Raw genomic sequence first — 18,517 nt, forward strand, 5'->3', positions numbered from 1 at the left:
CAACAGTCATTATTACGTTTCTGGCAACTGGATCGCTATAAGAAATAGCATCGCCCTTAGATAGTTTCATTTATAATTACTGTTGAGGTAGTAGGTAGTATACTACTTTTGTAATAATCCTTCTAAACGAAAACGTTGTGCGTAGGACCTAACTACTGATCTCACGAAAATCCTAGCATCCTGGACCGCTTCAGTAAATTATTTTGTTTGAGTGGATGAGACGAATTATTTCATTATTTCCTTTTGATATTTTGCATGTGATATGTTATTTGTATATATATATATGAATAAATATTAATATTAATATTAGTATGGTAAAAAGCAGTAGTGGCGCTTATCTCCCGTAAGGGCCTGGTGAGCCACAGTCTGTAATTACCTACTAGTATAAGTCATTGTAAAATATAATTCATCTTCGGCTATATACGGATCAAAATTGTGTAATTCTACGAGGTGATATCACGAATTCGACCACGTGGGGTTTGATTTAATATGTTATTGTGCATGGTCTTGATACTTCGCAGTTGCTTCAGTATGAATAATTGGTACACAAATAATCTGCACGCAGTTGAAAACCAGTCACCGCTGCTTGGCGAGTCAATACTTTCGGATATGTTGGGAGAAATTGGCAATGGTACGTGATGTGGAAAATCGGAAGTATTTGAAGTAGCCTGTACCGGAAACATATAGATGAACTACGGGCATAGTCATAGACCATTATCGAACAGATATATTTATTTAAAAAAATGAGGCCGAACCAGATAATTGGTTGACCGTTTAGTATTATACTGGTGTGTGTGTGTGTGTGTGTGTGGGGGGGGGGTGTACCCATAACAGAATTACCATGCTGCAACCACGAATTAATGTTGCACATAAGATGATGCGCAAGCGAAGCGAATTGAGAATTTTCGTAGCGATAGCACTGACGGACTGTAAAGATTTCCCGTTGAATCATGTAATTGAAATGAAAATGTAGCACGGAATACCAGCCGTAACTATCTACAGTCCATACCAGACCGTGGGTTATGCGGAAAAGGATTACACTGGTCAACAATTTTAAATGTACAATATGTTTTTGATTTTGAACTTGATTTAGGCTAATTTTGTTATGCTATTCGAAAAATCCCGCTGGTTTTCTTCTATCACTTCAAGTTTTTTCTCTACGACATATGCCCGAAATATGCAAATTTATAAGAATTTAGCCATATTACTTTTCCATACCATATAGAAATCCACACCTTTATCATATAATAAGCCAAGGCGTCAATTGAATTATTAGGGAAAAAGGTACTGGTATCGATCGAGGCCGATGCTTTCACTCATTTTGGTCAGAGGATGCAATAATCCGAGGATATCTCAGATATATTTTTGATGCAAACTGCAGGATATGGCAGGAAAAATAAACGTTACATTTACTATCAGCTATAGGTACAATGCCCCATTCAGCTTATCCAGTGTAACTTGAAACACCTATAAGATGAATATTTTAGCGGTTGAAGGACTAATGATAAAGATTCTGAAATCGAAGATGAATCAGAACGTAGAGTAGTCCATCGACACAAGTTAAATGATATGACATAGTTTGTGGGACCTGGAAGTGAAACATTCGGAACTTTTAGCATCCTTGCGAATTAAAAATAGATTACTTGGCAAGAGAGCGAAGATATCTCACTTTCGATCATGAGAAACGGCGTTTTCATCGCTAGGCAACTTACGGTAGCTTTGTGTATTGCCGTGGTACTGGCATTGACATGATAGTGTTACCATGGGTTTGTGGAGGAGGTAGGAATCCCGATTTACAACTCAACTGAGTGGCAAATGTCTATTGGTAGCTCAAAATGGGCCTTAAAGTGTGACATTGTCCAAAATGGCAATGTCTTAGGTGCAGCAACAATGGCACACTCAGTTAGAATTCGTGAATAGTACAGAAACATTGAGAATAACATAAAAACATCGAATTGTTGCTATATCACAAGCACGGTTGGGATTGGATCATTCAAATACGTCAGCTTTGAAATATTGTGTTATCTTAATGGTCAGACAATAAGAATGCATATATAACCCTGATACACATGTATCACTTCCAAATGTTTATGTCGGACAGTAGACATTCAAAAAAGATAAAATAACTAAATCATTTTCCGTAAAACCTTGGCATAGTCACCGATGGGCAAGGAGAAAGCACCCCCCCCCAATATCCGAATATGATGGGGGTAAGATACCTGAGTCGATTGGAGCTTACATATATTGGCTGACTATTGCTCTACTACCAAACGAGACAGCCCACAGTTTTAGGAGTTATTAGCGTAAATTTGGACCCTACAACTCGCACTATATTTGTCCTGCTGAAGCAATATCTGTTTAAATGAACCAAATAAAACAGTGCAAATGCTTAGTTGGATCATGTTGATTTGCTTTCGACTGCTTGTGGTTTTCGAAACGTTGTAGCCTATACTATATACACAATATATTGAAAGCAGTACCTTTAAGTGGGTTATGAGACAACGGGGTGGGTACCTATACTATGAAAACTTGACGCGACAAAGAAAAAAGGAAGTAATTTTTTAATTCAGAGTCCAAAAGTTTGTCGAAATCCAATGTCTGATCCAAGTCAACAAAAGTTGTGTTTACCAGTGTTATAGATCCGAGACGTCTCAATGATCAATACATTGATAGCAAGGGCTATTGCATAATTATGTCGGCCACGTACAAAATGTTGGTGGGTGTTTCGCTATCCATGCCTCCTATCCAGGCAAATCGAATAATTTTCGTTATCGCAGAGGATTCGAGTATGTAAGATATGGGATAAAATATAAAGTTCGTTACATTGCGACTTTGCAATGGACTGAGTTATATAAATACAACGTAATCGACCTATCATGGCAAAGTTTAGGAAAGTTCAAAATTATTGTGGCAGTAATTCGCGCATTAAATACTGGTTTTGAAGTGGATTTTCGGCGTTTGGGGTGTGGAATTTACGGCCCCAATTAGTAGTCAAATTTGTGGTATATTTGCCTCTATACTCCGTATGTAGTATTGAATCACCAACCCGAATAATTTAAAACCTAACTTTCTACTCTTACTTAATGAGAAATACATCCCAGTCCATGCTCAATCCCCGATATAAGCATAATTTGTCGGAATTTCCAAAAGTTGGTGAGTGCTAATATGCATTATAGACCCCATAGACCACCGGCAATACTTGCAGGGATGGGACGCGACACTGTTGATCGCGCCCATGGCCAAACTGAATATTTGGATGAGTCAAAATCATATCCTCAACGAAGCGACGGGACGTTGTATTGTATGGCAGGGCTCCTCAAATATTTTTACACCGTGTAAAATGGCTCTCCAATTTTCTTCAACCATTTGAAGGCCTTAAGAAAAGTTATTTTAATTAATAATCTGATTTAGTAGGCCTAACCGGTAGTTAGAATGATCAAATGTACAAATGTAACACACAATTAACATGATAGTGTATCAATCAGTTATTACATATTCAGTTAATGTGAGGGATTAGCTTGTGCTTGCTCTGACAGTGTCTTAATTGCTGGCTTTGCGGTGGAGCGAAGAAGTAAAACCTTTGCACTTCCACTTAATGTTTTTTGCTACACTATAGTATTTTTATTATATTTTAATTTATTGTAATCTTGTAATGTTGTAATATTGTAATATTGTAGTACACTTAAAAAAAAAAATATTACAGGCAATGTAGGCCATATTACAAGACTTTTACTCGTAATGCAACACGCAATTGTGAGAATTCACAAACACCATTGTCGTATTTTTGTGCTTTAGATGATGTACCAAATACGTCAATGGGAGTCTTCAACACCACCTTCGCAACTACAGAGGCCACTCCGTGGGATCCGTTCAACCCGCCATATGCTATACGAGTTCCAAGGGCAGTGTACAGCATTATAGGAATCTATATGTCTTTTGTGTTGGTGCTGGCAATTGTCTTCAACGGTTTGGTGCTCTATACAGCGTACAAGAATAGGGTAAATATTTTCTAAAAGAGCAGAGGCGGAATTATCCATCAGTAAATAGGTAGCAGCCAAGGGCTGTAAGCCGGGACCGTGTACCAGAGATACTACGTTAAATACCGCATGCATCCTAGTCTGATTTCATTCAAACTGGGTCAGTTTATCTCGTTTTTGCAGTACCAACTAGCTGTAGAAAAATGCTCAAGAGTTCTTGAAGTCGATCGTGAATTCCCAGACATAATCTGGAGTTACAGCATTAGGGGAAGAGCAATACAGTAAAATGCTGACCACGGGACGTTTTTCAAATACTTTCAACCTTTCCTTTTGTGCAGTATAGTATTCACTATGCGTTGGATCATCGTTGTCTTTTTTATCTATCAATAAATGCAGCTGCAGCGAGTGACTAGATCACGCGATCATAAATCTCACTGCCACACCTCCAATAGATTTTGAGTCCGACCAAGATCGACTCCAGAATTCCTATCGAAGTGTAGGAGAGGTATTTATAGGCTCGTCCTCGCCACCCGATCCGTGTAAGCGGTGTTTTACAAAATCGTACATCAAACCTAGGCCGCGATACCGATATTAAAGAGATAAGGAATCATAAGAAAGATTAGCTAGACTATCGGCCTAGCGTAAGTTGCTATGTAGCAGCGCAGCGGTGGTCAATAACGAAATACTTCTTTGTATACTTGCATTACTTGCTTAGGTGGTTATGATTTAGACTATACTTCTACTTCTCCATGACAGTTTTCAGTTTTCCAGGCAATACTAGGCTTAGAATACTATTTTTTAATTGTAATTTGCTACTTCTAGGTCTAGCTGTGTAGAAAGTTCTAATTCTACTTGAGAACCGATGATGACTATACTCAGACGACCTCTGCTATGTAGTCAAAACACCATTGATACTTAAACAACGACTACATGATCCTTGTACGGAGACAGGCCTATGAACACTTGTTACTCAGAAGTCATTAGACATTACTTATTTATGTAGAAATTATTGAAACATCTCACTGATGGATGAATCTGCCTCCTCTCAGGAATGGCGTTGCTAACTGTAACCAAAACGATCTCTTGTATCGCGGCATCCATTCAGGTAGTGAGAACTCCACTAAATTACATTGTCATAAACTTGACGGCGGCTGACCTCATTGGAGCAGTATGTGGAAACACCTTGAATGTCATGGCAAATATTGCCAGCGGATTTTTTCTCGGAAAACCCATGTGTGTGATTGAAGGTGCAACTGCGTCTGTTGCAGGTAGGACGAAGAAATATTTATAAATTATAAAAGTGAAATAGACTTGCTTTTACACGCCGCAACTTTGAACCCGATTGCCCATTAGGTTCATAGAAATGCACTGTTCTGTTGATATCACCCGTCTCTCGCACAGTTCATGGGAAATCGTCGTGCTGTTATCATCCACAAGTGACTAACTGCAGAAAGTGATAATTGATCGTTATTTCAAAGAATCAAAGATTCTAGATGTTGTGACATGGATGTTCCGTAAACCTATGATCTACACTTTTTAGGTGTTGCTGGTCTGATGTCAGTAGCGGTAATGGCTTTTGAGAGGTACTTCGTGGTCTGCAAACCGTTCGGTCCCGTGCATTTTACCGATCGACATGCCTATTTGGGTATATGCGTCCGTGATGTTCCATCGAACTTCAATACGTAACCAGATGGCATTCTATACATTCAGGGGTAATATTCACATGGGTGTACTCCTTCGCGTGGCATATACCGATGATGTTCCTATATAACGGATTCGAAGCTGAAGGATTCGGGACTAACTGTGCCCCAAATTATTGGTTGACCGAGACGGGTCCCAGAGTATTTTTAGTAGTATACTTCTTTACCTGCTTTATATTTCCTTACACCGCGATATTCCTGTCCTATGGAAAACTTATCATGAGCCTACGAGAGGTAGGATTGAATATTCAACCCATTTTTCTTGAATTCGAAAAATGCACCATATAAGTAGTTTTTCTTAACTATTATCCACCAATCATTCCTGGACTACAGATGAAAAAGGCGAGTATGGTGACAAGTACTAGCAATGTCAGTGCGGACCAGGAAGTCACCAAGATGGTTGTAGTTCTTGTCCTTGCGTTTGCCGTGTGCTGGTTCCCTTACGCGACTGTGGCCATGACAAACGTATTTCTCACCGAGGTACTACGTGAGGTTCCAAATACGAGGGATATCCTTCAATCGTGAAATGAATGACTTTTTTCAGAAAATCTACGAGATGGGAGCAATACCTGCATTTTTCGCGAAGTCAGCTGCTGTCTACAATCCACTGATTTATATTGGACTCAATAAGCAGGTGATTCAACATATTCAACTAGATTTCAATGTCATGTAATTTGGGCCTCAACGGTTTCAGGTGGGCTGCTTCACCCACCCCACCGGGTATTGTGTCAGGCCTCATAATCATTCGCATTAAGCGGGCAACAAGTTTATTGTAAGCAGCACTTGAGCGAACTGACCAAAAGCACAATCAATAGCTTTATATATAAAGCGACATGAAAATAAGAGAAAACACTGTACGCTTCGATAACCGCAGTGGTGGTGCCGCATGCTGTCGCCACACGCAAGTTTATTCGATTAGTTACATAAGTACAAATAGTTCTTTGGCTATTCGAGACCATAATAATGTTATGTTTTGCAACGTGCTTCCAGTCCTTTACTTGGACTCGACTCTTCTCGCCGACTTGGACTCGAACTTGACTCGGTGGTGAATTGAAAACGACTCGACTTGACTCTTCGAGTCAAAATTATAAAAGTGAAATTGACTTATTTTACGCATAGCAACTTGGAACCCGACTGTTTATGAGGTTCATAGAAATGCACTGTTCTGTTGATATCACATGTCTCGCGCACTCCTGTTTTCCAACAGTTCATGGGAAATCGTCGTGCTGATATCATCCACATGTGCCTAACTACAGAAAGTGATCATAATAAATGTTAATTCATACGACCTCCTTTCTTCGTATATGTCAGTTTAATTGACCGGGGTGACGTGGCCGTCAGGCGATAACCGCCAAATCTTTTGGTTTAAAAAATAACAGTAACAACAACTGCAGCGCTATGCAAGGATTACTATTTACTGATGGGAGTCGCGTGATTCTCTCATGCTGGTATAGCCTACTCGTTGGTGCATATATACGGGATCAAATAATACAATTCCTTCGATGCTACTATATAATTTTACATAGGCCTAACGGCTAATTCCATTATTGTTGACAAATACTTTGAATCTTCAGTTTCGAGACTGCGTCATGAAAACCGTCTTCAAGGGCATACTGCCAAAAGAAGAAGCCAATGCTAGCATGCTATCGTCAGCAGCGAGTTCCAATAAAACTGCACCAGCGTCGTGATATCCGGATGGCATATTTTATGGATCCCATGTAGTCTTCAGTAAAGTATATATCTAAGGAAATCTCAAATTAGCAATCGGCGTTGACTTTTATGTGAATGTGGCTGCAAAGATTTATAATAACTATGTCTGTCATGATGCTACATACTCTGATACTATACGTGTGATATTGGCTTGGTTTATGTGTTTTACACAAGTTCAGTTTACGATGGACTAAGTTGCCAAGAGTGGGCGTCAGGAGCGTCGACGAAATGAAGATCGGCTTGAGTGAAATATAATTGCCAGGCTAGAAGGAACATCGCGCTGCAATGCCTTAAACCTCAAACGGGGGGGGGGGTAAAAAGACCATATTTTGGTCCCTGATATGCGGACTTATCAAATGTCTTACTATACCAATTATAAGCACACTCGATCGTCGTAAATACGGATAAACACACATTATATTAGTAGCCTACTCTTATCGATGACTGACTGTACTGTTCTTTTGCTGACTTACGTGTATGTGCGCGTAACTATTTCAGTTGGATTACGACGTCACAGGGATTCGGCATGGACCTTGTCACTGAATGAGCAAATTTCCTCTGGTTTGAAGGTTACTAACTTAGAATACCACCCGGGCAAGATGATATCGGCCTATTGTGCGGTGGTATGACTGACAATGTGAGAGCCATTATCTTCGTGGAATATCTTATGCATACCTTTTCCCAAGCGGTTCCTTATTGTAAGGATGAAGTCTGCCCGTTACATTTCACGAGATAATCAACAACTTCAGTTATGTCGAACCCAATTAACGAGGACGCCCATTCTCTCAAAATATCCCACGCAAATGCGCAAACCCATCCATAAAATCGATGCGATAGCAGTGCGTTGATCATATTAAATCCGACTGTTATCACAATGCCATCACGATTCTGTAGAATTCAAAAAGATGCGCACCGACCATGAGTGTAATATTCAGTATATCGGATGATCGCATCGATTTAATTATTAAATCTTTTCGAACCAACTTCGATTATCAATTTGAGTCCGTATAAGTAGAAAATCGTTTGAAATAGCACAGATGTTGTGATCACAGAAAAGCAATAGTGTGTTATTGCGCTTCTGGTCACAGGATCTCTATAAGAAATAACACCACTTCCGATAGTTTCATTTATATATACTGCCGAGGTAGTTGGTCGTACTATATTTATAATAATCTCTTGGAACAAAACGCTATCCGTATATGTGATCTATCATCAATCATAGAATCTGAGACCGCTTCAGTAAACTATATTGCTTGGGTGAATTTGTTAAAATTGAGACGAGGTATTTCTTTCGTTCCTTCTGATATTTAGAATATGGTATAATATTGGTATTCATATTTGAGAAGATATATTATCGTGCGAGGATTCGATATTTCACAGTTACTTCAGTATGAATAATTGGTACACTAATCACCTGCAGAAAGTTGAAAATATGTCACCTCAACTGGACAGGACAATTCTTACGGATATGTTGGGAGAAATCAGTAATGGTACGTGACGTGGAAAGTCGAAAGTAGGCCTATTTGACCTAGCCTATACTTAAGACATACATCGAATATACAGGATATAAACAAAGACTATTGCGGAACAAACATATTTGGAAAATGAGGCCCCATTCATTTGTTGGGACCTTTGGTCTTCTAATGTTTTGTAAATTTAGTTACAATAATAAAGATTCGAATTCCACGAAGCTACCGATTTTTCCTCGTCAGCGGCGATGCACGCTTGAAGAAATTTTCATGTCGCAATCGACTGTCAAGATTGCAGGTTGAATTGGGGTAGGCAATCTAAATAAAATTGAAGCAAGGGATACTAGCCATAACTACCTACAGTCCATACCTGACCGTGGGGGAAAATCATAGTTTTAAGATGTCTCATGCAACGATACAATAGTAGTAGAACCGTAACAGAATTATATCGGTTCCCTACAAAATCTTGATCGTGGGACCTCAATATGATACTCAACATACCTTCTGGGGGGATTCACCGTCAATCACCGCCACAATACTGCAGGTTTCATATATTTTTATGAACCATATATAGCTTAATACCACTACATTTCATCTTGGCAATGCCGTTCAGTTCAGTTACTGGAGGATATAGGCGTCCTCACGAAAGTCAAAATTGATTGCGATAGTAAATCACGAGAAGCGCAGAGAAAATGTTCGAATCGGAGAAATAAAATATAATAAGATACTCGATTTAAATTAAATTTAGAAATCATTTTGAGCCCCCTTCGGACTTGAGCCTCTCCAATTGCGGCTTTGGATACGGCCACGATGAGTCCTCCCATTTCTGGTAAACTTAGTCCATATAGTATTTAATCTCCCGTCCCTACTCATTCAAAACGAAATTTGAGCCTCATACGTGACAAGAAATGTCACCTGTCATTAAAGCCCCGATATATACACAAACTATCGCAAATCTCCAATATATGAATGTAAGGTTAAGGCCAGTTAAGGGTAAGGATCCTCCTGGATCAATTCATTCATCGTTTATTAATATTTGCATCAGTTCAAAACAACGCATGATTGCGATAAAATGGTGGAAAGGATAGGATATGAAGGAGTCGAAAATACATGGAGTAGTGCTTAAATCAGACACCTTGACATAGAACATATAAATCAGAGGCGTGCACACTGAATTAAAAGTAACAGGAGATAACACCAGTATTAGTTTATTATTAATATTTTCATCAGATCAATACACCACAAGATTGCGATACAATGAACAGATAGAAGGGTGTAGAAACGACTTCAAGTAGTCTTTGAAATGAGACACCCTTTTGGGCCTAGACCAGAGGTCTCAAACTCAAATGTGCTCGCGGGCCAATTCCTTAGTCTTGATGACGCCGCGGGCCGCACCACAAGTAATAGGGATATTCAAGGATGAATTTCCAAGTAGGCCTTATTTGACAGGAGCTTAAAGACAGGCATTCCACAGACATCATGAAAATGTAATTTACTATTGTACTATTCACGCTTGACACAGAAAAAAATCATATTTTCAAATATTTGAATAAAATTGTTTTTATGCCAGGCATTATTTGTTCAAATAATGAGTTACAGACATCATGCGAGAGGATTCATCATAACTAATGTTCCCTCTAAGCTGCACACGTGCGCAAATGCGCAGTGCTGACTAGGTCTCTGCGCACAGAAAATTTAAGTTGCGCACAAAAAATCCGAAGTGACGACCTTTTTTTTAGTCGTTACGCACTGTTGTCCAAGGGTCTGCGCAATGAGTTGGTGAGTGTGCGCAGATGCGCCAAAAATTAGAGGGAACATTCATCATGACATCGTCAAACTGTCGGGTTATAATATTGCAGCTAGTGGACCTTTGACGTGCCACAATTTTATGTAGAATATTTTAAAATCTGCTGAAGATTGATCTGATATCAGAGCATTTGAGTGGTGTAGCCTAATCCGGCTTATGATAGTCGTCATAAGTAGACTATTGTTACTATGTCATTGCCAAAGTCAAATTAAATCAGCGTCAGATTGTGCCTTCGATTAATATTGGAACATATCAGTCACAACTTGAATATAATCATGATTGAGCCCTAGCAATAGCATTGTTTCTTGACCTTAGCGATCGTACCCCTCGTGCTTCCAATAAGATTTCTCGTAGCCCCTGTTCATTTTCAACACAATTTCTGATTGTACCTATATTAAAATTAGAAAGACCGTACACGTAAAATCGCGCGTAGCGCGAAGACCATTTTCCAGTTTAATAAATTGGTAAAGAAAATATTCCACACAGGGATATCTAGAAGTCTAAGAGTCTAGATATCCCTGATTCCACAGCATATGAGCCTAAATCCACAATGCACTTCGTACGCCATGATGTTGTGCTCCGCACCCCGAAAGGGTCTACGGACCCTGGTTAAGAACCCCTGGAATAGAAATGTCCAATCGCCGATGAATTCATTGGTGTTACAGCTGTGGAGCGTACTACTACCTTACTCACCACCGATAATATCATGGATGAAGAGATCAGACAAAACCTATAGCATGTAACCAACTATATGTCACAGGGGTCACATAATACCGATGGTTGCCATACTGACCTGGTTAGATAGCTATATATACCCTACGCAACGCAAGCTATGACCTTTTGATATATTACTATTCCCCATGACAGTTTCATAGATTGTTGCATCCGTAGGATTGCCCAGTCACCGTTCCGAGTCGCAAGTCCTGCTCTGATTTTAACGTTTGACTCGACTCAACTCGAGTCATTTTATTCAATCCGAAATCGAGTAATTTTACGAAAGATCGCACAAAGCCAAATCACAATTTTCAGTCATGAATCATCAACGGGTCATGTTATATCATCATGAACTAGAAATGTGACGTAATAGCTGATCTTCTACCGCAAGGGTCGGCAACCTACGGCCCGCCAAGCGAAATCGTCCGGCCCGCGACATAATAATTAGTTACCACAAGAATACGGCTCGCCGTTTCATAATGAGTTTCAATCTGCAGTGCAGCACTGCATGAAAAAATGCGGCATTGCTACGATATAATGGTAGCCGACATCGTATTAGTCTATTGTTACGCCATAAAACGAAGGTGGTTGAAGTAGGAGATGGAAATAGACTAGACTGGATTAGTGCTTATCAATCGGGTGTATCTCGCAACCGAAGGTGTTCCATACTTTTTTAAAGGGTTCACCACTCTAATGGGGTGGGACAATAAAGGTGATCTTCCTTTGCTTCAAAAACGCTTGGAACATCTCAGACGCAATGACGGAATCTCAAACTGTTCAATTATAGATAACTAGCCTCCGTATGTTAGTTACTTAGTTAGCCTATATCTATAGTTTAATTTTCCAGAAGGCATTGTGTGCCAAGACAAAAAAACCTGAATAGTGTTTTGGCCACAATGGTGAAAACTGTTAATATGATTTTTGTCTCATTAACTGAATCAGTTACGCCAGATATTACTAGAAGCAGAGAATCAATATGGCGATGTCATGTAGGCCTATATCTGTCATGTTCGCGCATCAAGTCGAGCATCTATGCTTACACGATTGTATGAACTCAGAAATGAAATAGCAACTTTCCTCGAAAACACAAATATCGCCGACTCATAATCTTGTAATCGAAAATAGGTAGGCCTATCTCATCATGCTTTCCTGGTATATTCCATGTCACATCTGAACAAATTGAATTTGCAACTTCAGAGGGAAAACAACTAAATACATAAGATGTTGAGGCGCATTCAAAACAAATCTGTGACTCTGGAAATGTCAACAGTACAAAGAAAATTATGCTCACTTTCCTATAATTGAGGAGAGAAAACCTAGTACCAACACTACATTTGTAACTGTGATACGAAATTTAACTACTGAATATTCACCCGCTTTTCCGACATTCCTTATCTACAAAATGAATTCTGACTAGTCAGTACTTTGTTTAATGTGGACGCCATTGCCTGAAAATTTCAAATGGGCCTTTCTGAAATGCGAAGCAGTTGAATTGAATGACAAATATCATACAAAGAGCGTATCGCTGCATGACTTTGACAAAGAGTACGTTCTTGAAATTGGTCTTTATCCCAGCTTGACCAACAATGCAAAAGAAATTGCATCGATTTTTGGAAGCACGTACGCATGTGAACAATAGTTTTGAACGATGAAATTCACGAAGAGCAAGCTAAGATCACGTATTCCGGACGTCCATTTTGAATAGGGTCTGATTCTTGTTTCATCTGACTTGTTACCAGAAGTTGAAAATCTTTCACAAAGCAAGCTGCGTCAATTGTCACATTTATTCTGTGTTGTTGAAGTGTAAATACATGTGTCTTTTGATTGGTATGATTGAGATTGCAGCAATGTAGGATAATATACCGAAGTGAGCGTAAAATATAGTACTAAGAAAAATTCCGGCCCGCCAAAAAGTTGTACAACCGAAATTTGGCCCGCGACTAGAAAAAGGTTGCCGACCCCTGTTCTACCGCATGGTAGCTTTTAAAAATGATGTGATAGTGTAGTTTGTTGGGATTTCAGTGTTTTATAGTAGTTTTAGGGTGAACTTCAAGTTCCTATAGCCCAGTGGTCGGGAACCTTTTTCGTCCGAAGAGCCATATTGGCCCAATTTTTTCCATTTTAACTCCCAAAGAGCCATACATGTCAATCAACAATTGGAAATTCGTGACGTCATGGTAGCACATGGGATTGGTCGTGTGCGCCTCATTTTCTCTGCGAGCACTAATCATGCTGGTAAACGTATTCGAGCATGCGAAATTTCAGTTACGAGAAAGTAGTTTCGTCGTGATGCTCCTTTTAAATGCGACAACCCATGATCACATGCGTAATTGGACCCAAACATGATCACTACAGCAGTATACCCCCAATGTGAGGTGTGATCCATCAGTGACATGGGGTCAGGGGAGGCAAGTGAGGCAGCTCGTTACCTGTCGCCAGGATGAATGAATGAAAATTGAGAAAATTTCAATTACCAATGGTATTTTCTATCGCTGTTAATGAATGACTGAATTTTGAACATTTTGCTCTCAAAATTAGGCGACTTGCATATTTATTATTCGAAAATGCAGCCCGATGCGATAGGTAAGGCTCGGACGGGCCAATCTTCGCCATTGGTACCGCAATTCATCGTAAATAGCTTAGAATTTATAATAACTGATGTGAACTGAATGCAACTGTTGCACTGCTTCCGGAAATCTGAATACTGATCGACTTCTCAATACTCGAAGTTTCGGCGAGAACATATAATGTTGCGCTACACGCCTACGTTTTATCGCTGGTATTACAGAGCGACTTATAAATCAATAACGTAGATAGCTTTGGCGTTGTTTGTAATTATGAATGTCACTTCCATGGCAGTAAATTTCGCGCCGAAGATCAGGATATATTTGATAACTCCGTTGTCATTCATGTGCATTGGGCATCGCCATGTCTGCTATTCTCTTTGATCAATCAACGTATCGTGCAACCCAAGATTTCGAGTCGGGTATATCGAATTCGCGAGTGATATTGGTCTCCGGCGCGACAGTAACTCATAATTGAGAATTTTGAAAAGGGCTGCCCGAGCCCCTAACCCAGAAAACGTTACTGTCTATAACTCTCAAAGACATGTCTATACGGTCACGAGAATAATTATTCTGGTCGTGATGAAAATGTACTAACAAGTTGCTGCAATATTGAGCAATTCAGTAAAAATTTATAAATTTGGCAAAGAGCCATATCTTATACCCAAAAGAGCCATACATGGCTCGCGAGCCATAGGTTCCCGACCGCTGCTATAGCCTATCTAAAAAAGATATGTGGCACTGGCATATATTATCGAATACTTGAAATTCCAAAATGCCGTCGCGGGCCGCAGAAAATGCTGTCGCGGGCCGCGTGTTTGAGACCTCTGGCCTAGACGATGTAAAAAAGAGGCATGTACACTGAAGGAAAAGTTATAGAAGATAACATGAAAAGGACAAGTGATAAAATGAGGTTGCATGTTTAGGTATGTGAGGTCGATATATCAGGTCATGGTCCGAAAATCTCGTGTGCTGACTGTATTCATTGATACTATTTGGCTGTTCTGCAAATCTGTAATCTATAAAAAAATAAGCTCCTTGGATATGCGTGTGTGATCAGAATTGCATGAGAACACAGAGCGGTCATTAGGCCCTAGGCCAGTGCGTACAACACGAACTGTAACCAGGGCTGCAGGCCCACCCCAAAACGTTTGTCTTGGGCCAGGATAGGGAGATAAACCAAACTTGTGGGGGGCTTCGCCCCCAGACCCCCTACAGCAGCGCCGGCCAACCCGTGGCCCGCGGGCCACATGTGGCCCGCGAGACGGTTTTGAGTGGCCCGCGAGGTAATTTCCGAGATTTCTAATATCATAAAATATGGATTGCACCGCAACACTTGATATGTGATGACTAAAATATCTGTTCCGACGCATTGACGGATCCATCAGCCAGTCACATATTGGTATATCTTCGTATACTGCAATAAAGCAGAATAATTTGCGATAGATATATCAAAGGTTAAAATTTTCTACAAGCTTAGCGCAATATATTGTCAGTCGATTTCTTGTTTTTATTATTGTTGCCCTTTTGTGAAAATGGAAGAACACCTAATGTATCAGATTGAGTCTAACTATATTCGCGATTACGAGACAAAGTGTCGTTCAACATATGCGACCTCGCGTTTTCGCTCGCAGTAAGACCGTCGAATACGAAACCTAGGCACGAAATGATTGACGATGTTGGTCTCAGCTTTTGATATCGATATGTCAATGCACCATGGCGATAGCCCAGTCATCGCAAACTTAGCCCAGCGACATAGTCAAGTGACAATATTATTAACCAATCAACTTCAAAATTTTTTCGCGCTTCGCGCGGATTGTGGCCCGCGCAAGAGTTCGTCAATCGAATGTGGCCCTTCGGCCGAAAAGGTTGGCCAGCCCTGCCCTACAGGATAGCGAGAGAGAGAGAGAGAGACAGAGAGAAAGAGAGGGAGAGATAGAGACAGAGAGAGGGAGAGGGAGAAAGAAAGAGAGAGAGAGAAAGAGAGAGAGAGAGAGAGGAGAGAAAGGGTCCAACCGATACACATAGCAAGCAGACAGCAATAATGGTGGTACAGACAGTACGCAATACTAGTCTGATCACACCCGCATCAAACAGGTACACTTGTCTCTACGCTTGTCTCTAAACATTATTATGTATATATAACGAAGTTTTCGGTCCGGATTAGGGCAATCCTTCTTGGCCATTATTTTCACGATGCCGATCGTTCTGGTACACTTCTCGGAGTCGCATGTTATATGGCCAAAAACTTTATATGTCTTGGTGCGTCGTGGCGCAGTAATGGCCGACGCCAAAATGCCCAATTCTATAAATCATGCGTATTTTTTCTTGGGGAAAGGGTATTACAAAATTAAAATAATTGGCAACATGAAATCCCGCGTAGCGCAAAAAAAATTGTATAAAGTCGCATAAATTTTCAAAGTAATACTTTATAATTTATGTTCATTCACGAAATAATTTTCGGCCCTATTCGAATTGGGCCCCCAATTGAGGGGTTTGGGGTGCGGCAGTTACGGTCCTGAATGTAACATCAAGTCCAATCGAGCGTCATACCGCAGCGTGTCTTGCAACATAAAAACGACAAGCGATGAAATGAAATGGGGCGAGTGTGTGTACGTGTGTGTATAGTAGTGCGGAGCATGGACCGAAGCCGGATTGGATATCCGACCGGAGTTTTTCATTTTTGACCGGAGCCGGATCAGTACTTTTTCTGATGCGGTCGGAGCCAGATTGTATCCGGATCAGTACTTTGTTGATATGGCCATAATCGTTATTGATGAGCATGACTTTTGTAACAAAATAACTACCAACCACACGCGAGTAACCACCAAGCCAGAGCGAAAATAAACGAGTCATAATTATAAATTCACGGAGCTACTGTACCGTCACGTAGGGCGGAGCATGGGCCGGAGCCGGATTGGATATCCGGCCGGACTTTTACATATTTGACCGGAGCCGGATCAGTACTTTCACTGGAGCCGGATTGCAGCCGGGCCAGAGACTTGAAAAACAGGATCGGAGTCGGACCAGAGAATTTGTCAATCCGCTGCGCACTAGCGTATAGCCGACGACAATATGTCAGATCGAGGTCCGGTTATCTTACGGCAGTGGTTATCAACCTTTTTGTCTTCGCGGACCCCTTTTGGACCGTGACGGACCCCCGCGCACCCCCACAAGGGTTAGTTCAAATTTAGCTCAACTACCGTGAAACTGTCATTTGTAGGGCGATTTTTTTTACCTAAACATCGGAAGATTTTGACCTAAAAAATCAAACTTTTGACATTTTTTACTTTAAAAATTCTACTTTTGACCAAATTTTACCTAACGTATGCAAATTAGGTGTTTTCGCACATAATGTTAGAATTGTACCACTCATCTTCATTGCTGGTTCGAACTGTCTGTCCTTACGAAGTAGTTTGGCCTGAATAAAACTTTTTTGCGTCATAAACTGACAATTTTTTACATGAAAAAACTTTATTTTAGCGAAATCTGGCCCTATGAAGAATTCCAGTAGTTACATTACGCATTATGGTATAAATAATTAAAAAAATTGTAGTACAACGAAAGATACTTTCCTACATTCTCGGGTAGAAAGTGTTTGTCCTTACTAAGTAGCTTGCCAAGAATGGAGAAAGACCGTTCAACAACAGCAGTTGTCGGCTGAAGTTGTGCGTACACTGCTGGTGACTTCATTCTGGCAATGGTGTCTACATCACAATGTTTCATCATGCGCTTCTTCATATAATAACCATGTAATGTCCATGCTTCAGTTAGGATATCGCGTTACGTTGAGCGTAACACCGTGTCAACCTATTTGTTTCATTTGAATGTTTATGATTGACAATGAGCAGACAATGGGCCGTCTACAACGCTAGGCCTATGAAGTAGGCTACAAGCTGTGAAATGTCAAATGATAAGTTCACCGACAGTGCAAAATCTACGATACAAACGAAGTGCAGGTTGCATAGAAGTTTTAACTTTGTAAACAATTTTGACATTTTTTGACTTAACGATACATTTTTGGCGTAATTTTGACTTTTTTTACAAGTCAAAAAATCGCCCTAGTCATCTGTCTTGTGCAAATATCAACTCAAGGCTAGTGATAAACAGCAACAAAATGACGGTTCTTGAAAATAATATCATCCTGTATGTAGAAATAAGGGCAGACTTCTATTATTTCGAAGGGACCTCTGCAGTTTCTTGAAATATGTGGTCGTGTCTTGAAAATTCAAGTCTTCGATTTCATATGAACGAGCGCCGAAGATCCATTTCCATAAAGGTAGCTGGTGGCGAATGTAATCTTAACGCCTGGCGCTTCCGACCACACCTTTGAGCACGATCGCAACATACATGGAACCAAAATTGAGAAACAGGTTTTTCAATTAAGTTATCACTTCCAGACTAGTCATTTCTATATAGCAGCTCATCTTCAAGATATTCTGGAATGGTGATTATGTATATCACAGGTGAAGATAGATTCCGTGATGAGGTTTTAATCCCGTTTTTGAGACAGACTAGAAAAATCACTATTTTTAAAAAACCTCAACATAACATCTTTAAACACAAACAGCAATAT

At 40.2% G+C, this 18,517-nt stretch overlaps 1 protein-coding gene across 1 annotated transcript; it reads left to right on the forward strand.

The window, feature by feature from the left end:
* Positions 1-411: 411 nt before the first annotated feature.
* LOC145456272 (pinopsin-like) lies at positions 412-7,747 on the forward strand. Its single transcript, XM_080334351.1, has 8 exons — positions 412-631; positions 3,796-3,998; positions 5,083-5,245; positions 5,518-5,622; positions 5,688-5,911; positions 6,011-6,157; positions 6,222-6,311; positions 7,252-7,747. The coding sequence occupies exons 1-8, from the start codon at positions 490-492 to the stop codon at positions 7,363-7,365; spliced, it is 1,188 nt and encodes a 395-aa protein (XP_080190477.1). The 5' UTR covers positions 412-489; the 3' UTR covers positions 7,366-7,747.
* Positions 7,748-18,517: the final 10,770 nt, after the last annotated feature.

This window comes from Botryllus schlosseri, chromosome 14 (genome assembly GCF_051294905.1).
Source record: "Botryllus schlosseri isolate E-star chromosome 14, Bs_hap1, whole genome shotgun sequence".
Taxonomy (NCBI): Eukaryota; Metazoa; Chordata; class Ascidiacea; order Stolidobranchia; family Styelidae; genus Botryllus; species Botryllus schlosseri.

Excerpts from the sequence above, each read along its gene's own strand:
- LOC145456272 (XM_080334351.1), top strand. The coding sequence starts at position 490 with ATGTTATTGTGCATGGTCTTGATACTTCGCAGTTGCTTCAGTATGAAT. Across the intron at positions 632-3,795 it reads GTTGGGAGAAATTGGCAATG|ATGATGTACCAAATACGTCA; the intron begins GTACGTGATGTG and ends TTTGTGCTTTAG. Across the intron at positions 5,912-6,010 it reads TTATCATGAGCCTACGAGAG|ATGAAAAAGGCGAGTATGGT; the intron begins GTAGGATTGAAT and ends CCTGGACTACAG.